Below are 15,029 nucleotides of genomic sequence, written 5' to 3' on the forward strand. Positions count from 1 at the left end.
CTGCTTAATGTTAAACTTAAGAAAAAAAAATTTCCTTCCTTCCTACAAGTTGCTGGTTAAAATTTTGATGGCCAGGTTGGGGCTCTGTTCCACACCCCTGGTTTTACTCAGGGGCAAGAGGGCAGAACTGTTGGTCACCTTGCAAAGAAAACGCAGGTGCCTCAAAGACATGCTGAAATTAACTATTAGTAACACACTGCTTATTAATTTGTGTTGTGCCTGAAATTCACGTTTCCAGAAAACTGCCCTGTTTGAGCGAATGCAAGTACAGAGATTGCTTCAGGAATTATTTTTTTAAACAAGCTCTCTTCTATTTTTATGATATAAGTTTGGTTTTTTTTATTTCTTATAGCCTGCACTTAAAACGTGCAAAGAGTTTCCCTTATAAATTTAACTGCTGCATTCCACACAATAACTACTCTCCGGGTGTATATCTTGGCCATCATAAAAGTATATACACATTTTGTAATGCTAAAAGCAGTCAGACCACACTAATTATCTGCTAGCTTTTTTTTTTTTTTTTTTTTTCCAAACACAAGAATGCAAACAGGATCTTTAAACTGGCCAACTTTTTGGAGGATTTGGTGTTCCAGCCCCAGCCTTTTGCTATATTGTGTATATGAGAGAGAGGGATTGTACATGTAAAATAGGTTTCTCCCAGACGGAGACTTTGGTTGCCAAGTTCCAGCCTAGAGCAAATTTTTACAGCTGACTTCTTAAAATAGTGAAAGAAGGGTTTACAATGGAAATATTGAGACTGGCTTGCGGAACACAATCGACAGCACTCGTGCCTGCAGATGTGCCGCTCGTGTTGTGAGTAACACCTGAAGTGAAACGTGGGGTTTGCCTCCCCAGAGCCCCCAGTGGGTGCTTACCTGGATGGTTTACATTTCCCGCCCGTCCCAGTTCAAAGCAGTGTGGTGATTTCTCTCCTTGTCATTTGGGTAGGGAGTCACTGAGGGGGTGTTTTGCTGGAAGGTCCCCCTGTGGGAGGGGTGGGGGTGCTACGCGGGCAGGGGATGGGGCGCAGGCTGGCGCAGGCATGCGGCCCTGGTGTGGTCTGTCTGCGCGGAGGAACCGTGGTAAATCCCTGAGTAGACGGACTGAGCTTCGGCGATTTTGTCTTTGGGCAGCCTGCTGTGTTGCATGGAGAGTTGTTTTAGGCATATTTCCAAGAGGAGAAATTTGGTAACTGTGAACTTCTCTTAAAACACGACTTACCTGTAGGGGTGGGTGTGGGTGGCCTGCTCTGAGCCCAGCGAAATCCCGACCTTTTCCACCCTCTTACCCTGCAAGTGTCATGAGGGTGACCGAGCTCCAAGCCCCCAGTTCCCCCTGCAATGTAAAGTGCTTATTATTGAACTGGAGTGGAAAATCCCTTTCAGCTTGTGAATCATAGCAAAGAAACAAATTCAGGCTGTAGAGGGCTGAGGGAAGAGATGGCAGGGTTTTTCCATCCTGTCTGAGAACAACGGGAGTCCTGAATTGAGGGAAAGGAGAACATTTTGAGGCTCTGTCTGGCCTTGTTATCCTCTTTGACTGCTGGAAACAAAAGTTGGCACTTTGGAAGGGAAAGGTTATGGCTTGGCTGCAGCTGGCTGCCATGCAGAGCTTGATAGCTCCTGTGACTCACTCAGATCTCTGCACCGTACTTCGCTGGATGTCTCTGACGTGTGAAGAAAAAGAGGGGAAAAGACTGGAACAGGGATGACATGTTGAGAAATTAATGTAGCACTTCTATGGCCAGACGAGCATGTTTCAGAGCAAGTGCTGATAAATGTTCTGTGCTTGAGTAATTACCTGGCGCCGTCCCCGCGGTGCTGGGCAGCCGTTGTGGATGAGGTCAGTGCAGCCCTTCCTGCTCTGCTGCGTGGTACCGCAGCCCGGCGCTTTGCCAGGACGGGACAGGTGAGGGGCTGGGAACGTCACCCACGGTGTCTGGTGCACGGGTGGAAGGGTACGATGATTCATTAGTTTTCCCATTTGTGTTGCCTGATACAAGGTCTCTTGAGAACGCTGTCCCTCTGGGCAGAGAAGCGTGTATGGGAAATTGCCTTTACCTTTTCAGCAAGGACTGGGGCCACCTTGGCGAGGTTCTCTGGGGCAGAGGCAGGCTGGCAGCCGGCAGCACCCTAACTGTCTGGCTTCTGCTTGGAGAGGAAGGACCGTCTTTCATCTTAATCATCCCATCCCAAAACCAGGATGCGAATGAGAGCCACGGTGCGAGGCAGTGATGACTTGCACATTGTGGTCTCTGCAATTCTGGCTTTCCGAATGCTACCAGAGTAACTGGTAATACCTTAGCTGTGCAGAAGGGCTCCATCCCCACAATGGAGGGAGGTGTCCACGTGGTTAGGGGAGTGCAAGCAAGGGGCTAAAAGGATCTGTTCACCTAGCAATGAAAGGCAGCACCCTCGGTGGATTTATCTGTCCCGACAGACCGCCACGGTGCTGCGCAACAGGAAGCAGAGATGTTGCATCCCACATGCAACCAATGGTAGAGGATTAATTCTTCAGGAATGTTTGGTTTGCTGGGTGGCTAAGGAAGGGAGGATAATGTGTTCTTAAAAAAGAAAAATTTCTTGGGAACAATTAATAACCACAAACATTTGGGATCTCGGTTCTACATTTCTTTTGGAGCGGGGGAATAGCAAAAAGAACACCCAAACATCATGCTAAGTCAGTAACACAGCACTGACTCAGCAGCTGGCAGATGTTCCTCTGAATCATCCCCATGGCTGCCTGCAGCACCTCTGCGGAGCCTTGCCTGAGACCTCCAGCCCCTGCGCGGGGCCAAACGCACCTCTGCGCAGCTTGCAGAGCAGCGTGACCCCAGCGCATGCCTGCAAATAGCTTGGACGCCCACAAAAGGAAAATATATTGAAAAAAAGCATTTTGTTGCCAGCATGTCAAGCCCTGGAACCCTTGCAAAGCTGCGATGTGCTAGGTGTTTGACTCCTGTGGCGGATGAGGTATCATTTGCTTGGCTATACCAGCAGCAGGTTTGACGGGCAGGTTTAGGGGGCGGTAGCCGCTCCCTGCCCACCAGCCCTGCCCGCTGGGATGTGTGTACTCGCCGCAATGTGGGAAAGCTGGAGCAAACCCCTTGCTCTGGGCACAGCTGGGGTCTGGCTGGGCCGCCCACAGCGTACCCCAAGTTGGACCTTTCTCCTCCTATATAATAAGGCTGTAATTCTATAGCTTTTTGGACCCGACAACCAACTATTGACTCTTTCGACAAGTGCTTGAGGGTTATTTTTAGAGCAAGAAAACCATACCTAATGCTGAGCGCGCGGAGGAGTGGGCTGAGTTCGCTAAGAGGCTGTGGAAGCACTGAGTAACGCAAGAGGAGTGGGGAGGGAAGGAGGGAGCATGTTTCAACCAACTTCACGAGCATCTGAGTGGGAAGAGCCCACGGGTGGGTGTGCCAGCGGCCCCTGTCCCCCAGCACAGGGTGGTGTGTGGCCAGGAGACCCAGGTTCGAGCCCGCGTGGCAGCAGCCCCCTTTCAAAGGCGGGTGTGTTCTGAATGTCCCCAGTCTAGACTGCTCCAGCTGCCATCTTCCGCACCAGCAGTTTGTCTTGGAGCCCAGCTCCTTTCATAAAGGAGCAATCCTTGCCAATTCAATCAGCGGGTAGGGGAGAGAGAGGTGATTGGGAACGCTGATAAAATACGAAGTGCCTATTTCCAGTCCTCCTTGTACCAGAAAAGGCTACTCGAGCTGACAGCCGATGATAAATTGAGGAACACACAATGTGTTTGAATGTCTCTTAATGAATGAGTCATAAAAAAAAAGCGATCACATGCTTTGTATAATACATGGGAAAAGTTTTAGCCTCACACACACAGTTGGATCACAATTTTTTGCTAATTTAACCAGAACTATCCCCAAAGGGAAATCTTGTTGCAAGCAAATGACTAAGCATCAGAGAGCTCTGTTTGTGTAAAACAAAGTTCGCTTTGACGAGCAGTAGTTGGAAGTGTGATTGAGATAAATGTGCTGCAAAGAATGTGGGGATGTATTGTATAAACATATACAGGTATGTTTATAAATCTTTAAAAATAGAAAGCGGGTGATAGAACAGGCGATCCTTTATTTCTTCACGCCCGTTCAGACTTCTTTCCAAGGTCTGAGATTGCTCGGGAGTCTGAAGCGTCTCATGCAGAGACTGTTCCTGAACTGTCTCTATAGAAAAGCTGCTTTCATCAAGCTGGAATACTAGTGTTTTGTTACGCATTGTACTGCCACTCTATCAGGAATCCAGTTGTGGACAAGGACTTTTCTGTGATAGGTGCTGTATGGACCCAGGATAAACATCTGTGTCTATTGAAGAAATCATATTACAAGACTGGCTTTCCACCAACGTGCCTGTCCCTGCCAGAATTATGAGGCCTTTTTCTTTTCAGACTGGTTGAAACCCAGATGTGTCCAAATGTAATACGCTAAGTCTGTATGGCAGAAGAAAGTAACTGAAGTGCTGGATTTCCTCCCCCGCCCGCCCCCCCCCAAAAAAAAAAAAAAAAAAAAAGAATTGCAGATTTTTTTAGGCAGTATTTTAAGCCAGGTTTTAGTTTAGGTCCTGTCTCCCTCTGTGCGCAGTTCCTGGCAAGGTCGGCACGGTGGGGAGGGGTTGGCGTGTCCTTCGAGGATGAGGTCTTCTCCTGTTCTCCTGAGCGGGGTATTTGTAGTTCTAGTGCTGCCCCTGTAGCTGCCCAGCACCTCTGTGCTGGTGCTTTCCAGACGTACAAGGCTGAACGGTGGGTTTGTGGCAGTGGCCTTGCCTATGGAATGTGCCTTGTTTTCCTCGGGAAAGAAAACAAGACAGGTTCTCTATCTGCAGGGGTAACATCACTGCTCAGAAATTGATGCCAATGTGGGGAGAAGCTTTTGATGCATTTTCTGAACTCCCTTTTAAGTTGTTTTTTGCCACATGCATTAGCATCTAAGAAGGAATGTTTTGTCTTCAGTCCTGGCAGTGTTTCGCACAGTGCAGGATGCCCACCTCTGGAACAGCCTTTTCTGGGATAAAGGAGAACTGTGGCAGTGATGCTGGGGGGGGGGGGGGGGAGCAGATGTACAGTGGAGAGACCCTAAAGCAGAGTATCAGCGTGCACTGGAACATGAGCTGAATTGTGTCCTGGGTAATAGTCAGCTGTTTGCTACTAGTCTGAGTACTTGCCCCCTGGGAAACTATGACAGGAGTACTTTGCTATCTGAGTAAGTTGATTCAGTAGTCATTCAGAAGGAAGCAAGTCATTTCCCAAATCACCAGCACCAGTTCCTGTACCGATTATGCTTTCCTTCAAGCTGTCTCCCAACAGGTTCAGCCTTGCTCAGGTTTGGAGATCTGAAGGCACACGGCTCCCAGTGGCATTGCCACAGGCAGAGGAAGCAGTGTGAGGAGGGTCACGATGTGGGAGAGGCAGAGGTATAAACTCGCTGATCTTGGCAGCAAGAGGAAATGGTGAGATTTCTCTTGTCCTCAGGGTCCAATGTATTTCCCTTTCAGACAACTTAGCTTAATTTTCCATTTGCAATCTGAAGCTCAAAAAGCTAAGAAAAAAAAGTCCCTTTTGCGCCAGAAAGTTTCCCAGCAGCAGCTTAGAATAAATCCTGTAATCATTTAGCGGGATCAGTCATCGTTGCTAATGCTACCGTGGGAAACTGAGAAGGGTTAAACTTTTATGTGGCTGCCATTAGCTGTTTCACAGAACTGTTCGGGCTGGTTAACAATTCAGCTGTTTGGCTTGAGAAGAGAGAGAGTATCTGCTTCTGCCATGTTTCTCCTTGATCTCTGATTTTGCGTTTTGTGATAACGGGGTGTGTGTTCTCTGCCATCGGTTTGCACAAAGGAGTAGGCAAGAAGCCAGACGCTGCGGGAGGCTCTCAGCTTTGCGGTCATGGGGTGTCTGTGCGATGGGAGGGCAGAAGCAGAGAAGTGGTATCTGCCTCCAGGTGCCAGGCAGAAGGAGCCTCCCTGCCTCTCGGAGCACTTCCCGCTGCTCCCTATGGAATTCCCAGGGGATGCTCTAAAGAGAACAACGGAAAGATCCAGACAGCCTCTGTGTGATCACTGTAACTCTTCCCCGCACCCCTGCGTTAGTGGCGGGGGGGGAAGATGTCTCTGGTGAGCGTAGGGACTGCGTGGGCACTACCTCCAGGAGGACTCCTAGCAGCTTGCTGTGCGGTGGCTCGTTGATGGACGTCTTGTACTCTCCATGTCTCGGAGCCTTATGTTTTCAGTGGGACTGCATTCATCATCTGTAAGTAGCTGGGCCCTGCTCCAGTCTTGTTCTTCTCTGGCTGCCTCTTCGGATGTGCATTTTTCTTCATGTGTATTTCAGTGTTGCTCTCCCCAGGCAAAGGCAGTTGTCTGATGTGGGCCTCATGCTCGAGAACCGGAGCTGGATGCTGTAGAGGCGTACATACAAGGCAGAGGAGAAGAGAGTCACTAGGAGGGCACAGTGCATGTCCCAGCCAATCCATCTACCAAGGAACCATGTGAGGAGCTAGAAGGTGGTCTTGCAGCGTGTCATGTCTCACAGCTACCCGTGTCCATCTAGCTACCCCAGTCCTCTTCCACCTTGGCTTGCCTGTGATTATATGTGGTCACGCTCTCGCCTTATGCAGTCACTGTAGCGGCTGGCACCTTTTGGCCACTCATCCCACAGTCACCTTATTCCTCTTACTCTTCAGGGGAGGAGAGAAAAAAAAAAAAAAAAAGCTGAAGGAAAGGAAATTTAAACCAAAACAAAGTGATAGGGGCTTTTGAATTACGCACTGCTCTTTCTGTGCTATTCCAGCTAGATGCCTTTCCCTTAACTCCATATTCCTACTCCAGTGCAGGTATTAACTCTCTCCTTATTTTTATGTTAGCTTTAGTTTATTCTGAACAACCCACATTTTTGGAGAAGGTTTTTACTCAAGTGGCCAAGTACAATTGCAGCTGCTGTTAGCAGGAAGGTGGAAAAGGTCACCTAGATTCTGGTACGCAGGGAACGCAGACAGTTGCGCCTTCTCTTTTACTTCTCCTTCCAAGGGTAAACGGGGATGGGTTTTGATGGAGAAGAGGTTAAGGACTTGAATTAATCTTTGGTAAACTGTTAACTGTCGCTGCATCTGTTGCATTGGATTCACGTTTTGATAGTTACCTTCCCAACTAAAAGGGCAAGGGGGATTTTTTTAATAAAAGCTTGGATTCTGGAACACAATTATACATGAGGCTTAAAAAACCCTACAATCATGTGTCTATTTGCACGGCTGTATAATTGCATTATGCACGGGGCCCTGGGCTAGCACAATAGCAGGTTAAAACGCTGTGTATATTGCTAAAATGAAGGTCAGCTGTATCAATGAGGGTTGTTAATACAAGGACCAGTAATACTGTGTTAGCCAGCAATAAGAAACTTGCAAAGGGATCAGATGAAGTGTCCCAGGCTATAGAGGCTGGAAACCTCCAGAAGAGGCAGCAGCGTTGGGCAGTAGCAGTGAGTGAGACAGTGGTAGAAGTCCCTCCCCATGGGGCATTAGCTGTTCTATGCTGTGTAGGCTCTTAACGCTTTTAAAACAATCCTCTTGTCATCTTTACTACAGATAGAACTAACTACAGGAAAAAAAATGTGGTTCGTTTGATGTCCTGACAAATTGGTAGCATAGAGAGATCTACTCTGGGTTTTGCTTACTGCTCCTCTGGTTTTTTTTCTGCTGTACCAAGTTTGGCTGAATGTCTGGTTTTTATAAAGATCGCTTTTATACAAATTAATTTGCTGCTTTTCTATAGGAGGGTTCGTAATATTAGGGGAGTGTTTATTCATCAGTTACCTGTATGGTTCAGGCAAGTTTTCTCTGTTCAAAGTCTTATCCTGGGCATGAGATTTAGGGTAGGGATCTCCAGGGTTTATTGTTGTAACTAAATCACGCCTTGATGGCTCCTGAAAACCACACTGTAGATCATGAACTTTTTGCTCTTCCTCGGGGCTGGTAGCCGGCTGCGGAGCCTGAGTGGGGCGGCTGTGCCTGGCCCTCCCGCAGCAGGGGCAGCCCCGCGGCAGCTCCTCGGGGCGTCGCACACGGCAGGTCCCGCTGGGGTGGCCCACGCTGCACCTGCTGCCAGCGCTGCACCCATCTGCCCCGCAGAGCATGGCTCCCGGGACCTGCTCTCCTGCCTGCCGCACCATCCCAGAGCTCGGGCTGCCTTCCAAGCAGCCGGCAGTCTGCTGCTCTGAGCCGCTCTCTCCCCTGGATGCAATGAAAGGTCCTCTTTTGTAACAAGCTACTAGAATATAAATCCTCTGGGAGACACTTTAATTAGCAGTTATTCTTGCTAGGCATGTTTTGCTTGGGGGGAAAAGAAGTTTTGAAGAGTTATGAGGAGCAAATGGCTCTCCAGAAATCTGAGTTATCCAGTCCATTGAAAAAATGAATAAATAAATTAATAAATTCAAAGGGGTTCAAACTTCATTGGTTAAGTATTTTTTCTTAACCTGTTTCAGATCAGTGCACAGCTGGGCGCCTGATATCTCCACTTCGTTCTCACCCTCTTCCAAGAACCCCCACTACTCTGACGTGCATGAGTTGACCTCTCTTATGTTACAGAGCCGTACTTAAGAATTTCCAACATTGACACCAATTTTATTATGTTTTATAAGACACCACTTTGAAATATGAAATGCTGGGATGTGATTATGTGGTAACTCATGTAGGAACCTACAATACCATGAGCTATATATCCTCAGCTGATACATATTACAAAACACAATGTTCTTCCATTGCCAAGATGCTAACACGTTACTTCTGTGGTGTGCTAGCACGCAGCAGGAAACTGAAGCGGAGAGACAGTTGTGTTACCCTGTGTTACAGCACGGGTCCGGGAGAAGTGAAGGCATGAAACACAGCTGTGATCACGGGAATGCTGTCCACAGCAGAAAGACGTGAACGCTCCCTCTCTGTGGAAATACACACTTCTGCAGGTGTTATTGTGCATGGCTTTTTATCCCTTTCTAGTAATAGTGTGAGTTGGAGGGAAATTCTGGCTATGGTGTTATAACTGGCCCTTGTCCTCAGGTCTTCTCCAGATGGTCGTGTTATGGGTCTCTCTGAAACTGCCAGGAGCACCATCCTGTTATACAACTGTCATTAATACTTGATTTTATTTTTCTAGGGTCCACCAGGTCTGCCGGGCTTACCAGGACCACCTGGCAAGAGAGGTTCCCGAGTAAGTGATTTAAAAGTTTCTATCCATTTGTGCTTGCGTCTGCCTGCCCTACTGTTCCAAGGGCTGTCGTATGTTCCTGTGGCTGACTTACGATCACTGCAAGCCCCACTGTTGAGGTCTGGCCAGCCTCCTTTCTCTCATTCCCCGTTAAAGGTTTTCAGGAGGCCACACCGGTGATTTGCAGCCTCCCTGTGCTGTTTGGCACCAGGAAAGGCTGGGGATGAATGTTTCCCAGTGGCTGTCAGAAGTATGAGCTCTGTCTGTCTCATTTTGTTTCCGATATCCGTTCCTTCTTGCAAGACCAGTGCTGAATATTAGTTTTGCTTGCTTTTTGTTCTGTCCTTCGCTCTCCCCAGCTTCCCAAATCGCTTCCTTCGAGGTCCTTCACTGGCAGTATGCCTTCACATGGGACCATGATCTAGGACCAAGGACTCAAACACAAGGATGAGCTCTTCTGTTCCCCAGACTGAGACCTGCTCTCTGACTCCTTTTCAAGATCTAGAGCAAAACCTCCTAGCTGTTCTATGAGGTCCATTGCAAATTCCTGAATTTCTTCCTCCCCACATTAAGTTCTGATGCAGATCTTTGAACGCTGAGTGCTATACCAAGGAAACATCTGGTGCTGAGTGCTGCAGTGAGCTGTGGGAAAAGCTTCCTGCACTGGCCTAGCTGCAGGAGCAGCCTCCCAAAGCTGGGCAACGTGCCTGACCTGGATACGGTCAGTGTTGGCACCGTTTTCATGGTAGCATGGTGCTGTCCCACAAGGTGCAGTCATGGAGCCCATTTCCTGAGCACTGAACTGATGTGGGTTGGGAGTCAAAAGATGCAAGTGTCTGAGGCTGGAAGAAGGGAATATTTGGATCCGTGATCCAGGCAGCATCCTGGCCTGGCAGCAGAGGGAGATTTCCTCACACATACTTGGCTAAAACTCAACCCCATGTAATGTCTTTAAAGAACAACCAAGAGGCTCGGAGCTAGAAGGCTGTGCATTCCCTGAGGACACTTGTTACAGTCCTGTGAGATCTTGCAGTAACCAGGAAAGATAAACGCACCTCCTTTCTACAACAGTGAGATCCAGGGGGTCTGCAGGGTGCCCTGCAGCCTGGGATGGATGTCAACAGTCCCAAACACTGACTCGGGCTGTAAGTGTAAGGTCTTCGACAGCACCAGGCTTTTGTGTTTTACAGACAGAACAATCTGCCCCCCATTAGATACGTTCTTTAGTGAAACATCAGTACGACTGGTCATACAACCCTGATGCCCTCTGTTTACAAATACCTGAGCAGCAACCACATCAGCAGGCTGTCTGGAGCTTGCAGTTCTTAGCGAGTCCCCATTAAGGCTGAAAGTTTGTTCTTACCCCAGCTCATTACTCCCAGGAGGTGTTTGGTGTTACTTCTTGCAATCCTGTGGTGTCTGGAGACCGCAGCTGCATACCCTGCCTGCTGTGTGAGTGACCAAATTTCAGCCCTACATCTGAATTCTACTGCCTACCAAAACCTGAGTTTTTCTGAAGAAAAAAAGCATTGTGGAAGCAGTGTCATAATTTCTGTTATTCCCCAGCTGTGGCCTGCTCCATCCTATATTTAAGATGAACCTCTGAAAGACAATAAGCAACAGAGGATTTCTGAGTCCAGTCCCTGCCAGAGGTGCTGAGAATCGGCCCAGGAAAGAGTTCCCAGTTAGCAAGTGCTCGGCACAGCTGAGCCTGGCTTGGCTCAGACCTCTGCAAAGAGGCTGTGCTAATTTTGGGAGGGGGCAAAAGGGTCACTCTGCAAATGTCTGGCCTGAGTACTGGAGACAGAACTGCTCTGTGCATACATTGTTTTGACTTTGCAACGTGCTGCTTCTACTATTTTATTTTTTTTCTTGTGGTTCTTTGGGGTTTAAGGATTTCATTGCAAAGAAGAGGAGCTGCCAGAAACTAAGACAGGCTTAGGGGAATTATTGCATCTTCTGCTTTTCTTGTGCATGAGCCACTTAAAATTAAACATGCAACACTGCAGAGGTTACGTTCTACCTCTGCCTAACCTGATCTCAAACAAAGCAGCTGCAGAGTTCTTACACCAGCCCAGCCCATGGGTAACCCATGAGGTGTCCCATGAGGCTCTAGCCCAGAACTGGAGCTCCTGAGGGGAGGTGGGTATTGCATGCAACTTTGCAGTGCCAATGCCAGGGGGAAGGAAGGATTTTTTTCTTGTCACAAATGCAGTTTATGGCCTAAAGCGTGAGCCGTAATTGCCTTTGTAGCGTGCATAATTTCTGCATTATTAATGCTTATGCAATTACTTGGCTCATTTGAAAATATAGTAGCAGCATTTGACTCATGACCTTCTGTAGCTGTGAGACCGTAAAGTTGCTCTCTTGCTGATGTAGCGCAGCATTTCCACTCCTTTGAATTCTGTGTAATCTCTGGGGGTTTTCCCCCTTTCTCCTCCCAGATTGATCAGGGTAAATCAAAAGCTCTGATTAGCTTCTGCTTTGAGGGTGGGATGGTGGTCAGTGACAGTTTGTAAGAAAAGTTGGCTCATCCCATGGTTCTGTCCCCTTGTTTCCAGCAGGTGAGTACCGTGAGGCTGGCCTGTGCAGCTGGAATGTTGCTCTTCCGTGTAAGCAATGCTACCCTGGTTGGCAGTAACAAACGCTTGTCTTTGTAGCAGCATGAAAGAGGTTGTGTTCAGGGTGCATCTCGGTGTTCCAGTGCAACCTGCGGTGGGGTAGCTAAGTGGATACGGGCAGTCATCTTGAAAATGGTAATTTCTCAGGTTTAGTTTAAAAGCCAAACCCCATTTTAGGAGCATGGAATTAATTTTACACCCTATCACACAGCATCAGGGACCCATTGAGACAGATGCAGACTATACCTGTGCTCCACTCTGCAACTACGAAGGCAGAGATATATAACAAGTGAAAGCTGGGTGTTTCTCCTTCTCATTATTACCTAAGGGACTCCAAGGGAAAGGAGTAGAAGTGTTGCAGTTCTGATGACTGGAAATGACGGCTAATAACACTTGCTCAGGAGCTCAGCAAACCTATGTAGGTGTTGCTGTGTTGGTCAAGCATGCCTGACAGGAAGGTTTTCTCTCTGTCCCTATCCACCCGCAATTGTTTGTGGCTTTTATGTCTGCATTAAAGAATTTGAGGCATAAGCAAGAGATCTGTCCACACCACTTCTCAAATAAATGTGCCGTGTGCCTTCACAAGTGTCTGTGTAAGATCTGAGGTGCCTCTCAGGGGAAAGGCAGATTTAGCAGTGAAGGCTTTCCCCAGCTTTACGTGATGTGAAAGCACTTTGCTGGGCATGTAGTGGGACCGCTCTTCCGTGGCTGTGTGCGTGAGTGGTGGCACTTGGGTGCAAGCACAGCAACTCGAGCAGAGCAGTTCCGTGCAAGCGACGTGTGTTGTGCTTCATTTCCGCAGATGACCTTTGCATTTCTTCAAACACGGAGGTTTAATGGGGGGGCTGTGACTGAGGCTGGGTTTTGCTAGCAGAGCTGTGCTAACATAGCTCTACAAGTAACTGTCAACAAAGGGCTCCCGGTGGAGCAATAACTTCTGTGCCATTGTAGCCTACTCCTGCCTCACCCAGGAATCAGTGAGCTTCGCTCCCACACTGGCTGTATGAGGGGCTTTTGCCAGCACATCTATGTCGATCGCAAGTTGTGACTCATTCCAGTCCTCACCAGTATGGTTAGAGCAGCAGGCTCCTCACGATTTAATCAGGGCTGCAGAAAAGTACCGTGAACCGTGATACTTGGTCTTATGTGCTGCCTTCCAGACAAGTGCTGGATAAATCCTGGTTATCTGCTCCCCTCCTACGTGAAGGAGACAGCAAGCTTATTCGTGACAGTCTGGTTGTTGGCTTTGCTCCCAGGACAGCAAGAAAAGAGTTATGGTCGAACTTTCCAAAACACTTAAATAATTTAGGAAGCCAGGTCCCACTGGAAATCGATCTCCCTCTCTGAACAGGTGAGCAAACTCAGGTACAAGGGCTGTGTTTTACCCATGTCCGTGCAAAACAGGTCAGCGGCAGAACTGGGAGTAAAGAGCCTGGCATGCTGCAATCGCTCTTGTTTTATTTAACCTCTCTGCTACAATACAGGAGGGATCCACATGGATGGGTAAAGAGAATGTGTATGCGCTCCCTGATGCTTTGGGATGCTCTTCCCATCCTCCTGTGAACCTTAGCAGCTTGAAAGATTGCAGGGTCCTGGTGTAACATGTCCCTGTTACATTTGGTCTGTGGCTGCATAAAATCTCCCTTTCCTTCAAAATGCAGGGCTTCCCTCCTAAAACAAGCAAGAACTTAGTCAGCTGTAGAGGTTCCCCGGTATCCTCATTCCATTAGGAAGATTTTCCAATTTCTGAAAAGAAGTGTTTAAAGAAACAGTTTGTTTGGCTTCACTTCACATATTTAGCTCATTTCTCAGCAAGCTAGAGGTCAGAGTGGGTTCTGTAGGTCAGAAGCAGAAAAAGTTGCTTTACACAGTGAAACCCCAAGACATAATGAGTTTTGAATGAGTGGTCATTACTCTGACTGAAGCTTTCTAACATTTAGCAGGAGTTTGGAGGATTTTTTTTTCCCCCTCCCTGTGAATGCTGGAGGGATGGGGGGAGCTCTGCACAGTTACACTTTTGTTAATTTTTGAGAGCTGTGACCATTACTCATAAAAGCGCTTCTGTGAGCAGGGTCCCATCTCCAGGCACGTCACTGAGATGAACTGGATGGCATAGTGTAGTTCTGGAGTAGCATCGCTCACGTAAAAGACATTCCAGGGAGATTATGAACCCCTCACCTTTGGGAAGCCCCCCCCCCCTCCCCCCACTTGGAGAACACACTCGGATTGTTCTGGTCTCTGTGCCACAGAGCCTCGGGCTACTGCTGTCCCATGGTAGAATTTTCCATGAATTTCTGGTGCAAGGCTTGGAAGATTTCAGATGCAAGTCTGCTTGCTGCTAGATCGGATTGTTTCAGCAATTGTGAGGGAGCCAAAGCGAGTGGGAAAGCAGGCTCACGTGCAAAGAGTAATACATGCTGTGGGATGGTTTTAGTTAGTGGCCTCAGCATTGTCCCATCCTCTGCATAGAAAAGATGAGCAATACTAAGGTATTGATGATAAATATGTTCAGGAGAATTCTAATTTCTAGATACGAGTGGGAAACTGAATTAGATCAGGATAGCATGGGTAAAATATAGCGATTACCTATAGAACTACAAAGCAATTAACTCTTGAATCGCTTCTCCACAAAGAGAGAGCTGTTTCTGGGAGCACTGTTTGGAGATGGGTGATTCTGCTGGGTGCAGTAGCAGAAGAGGAATGAACATTGGCTTGGGTTAATAAAACAGGGGTGGGTAGCCTAGGGGCATGATGACTGTTTTTGGGGCTTGCAGATTGGTGTGTGCATTAATTTGTAAGGCCTGCCTGTTCAGATTTTCTATTGCTAACAGCTCCTGAGGCGGATGCTGTCCTGTACCTTTTGTTACTCAGCCCATCTAACTGTACCACACCGCATCTTTCTACTCTGCCAAGAATGTGGGTGTAATCACAGATTCAGGACTAACCATGTTGGAACACATCAAGATCAGGTTGGGGTTTTTTTACCATTTTTAGGTCTACTGCCAGACTACGCCCTTTTCTCCCTACAGTTAGGAGAGCAGTTTAAAACGTCTAGCACAAGCCCCAGACTGGGTTACAGCAGTTTCTTGTGCGCCAGACTGGACTTCCCGCTGTCACTTCATCAGCAGGATGTGGCCACTTCTCACTAGGATAAGACCACGCTGGTCTGGAACAGGATGGCTCTCTGACCTGCCTT

General features: G+C 48.0%; 1 protein-coding gene across 2 annotated transcripts in view; it reads left to right on the forward strand.

Moving 5' to 3' along the window:
* The window catches only part of COL27A1 (collagen type XXVII alpha 1 chain), a 160,105-nt gene that overhangs the window by 17,168 nt on the left and 127,908 nt on the right, over positions 1-15,029 (forward strand). For both annotated transcript variants that reach the window (XM_056352258.1, XM_056352257.1), the window contains one exon: positions 9,162-9,215. In XM_056352258.1, the coding sequence (XP_056208233.1) occupies positions 9,162-9,215 (54 nt within the window). The remainder of the gene's footprint in view (positions 1-9,161; positions 9,216-15,029) is intronic.

Source organism: Falco biarmicus, chromosome 9 (assembly GCF_023638135.1).
Source record: "Falco biarmicus isolate bFalBia1 chromosome 9, bFalBia1.pri, whole genome shotgun sequence".
Taxonomy (NCBI): domain Eukaryota; kingdom Metazoa; phylum Chordata; class Aves; order Falconiformes; family Falconidae; genus Falco; species Falco biarmicus.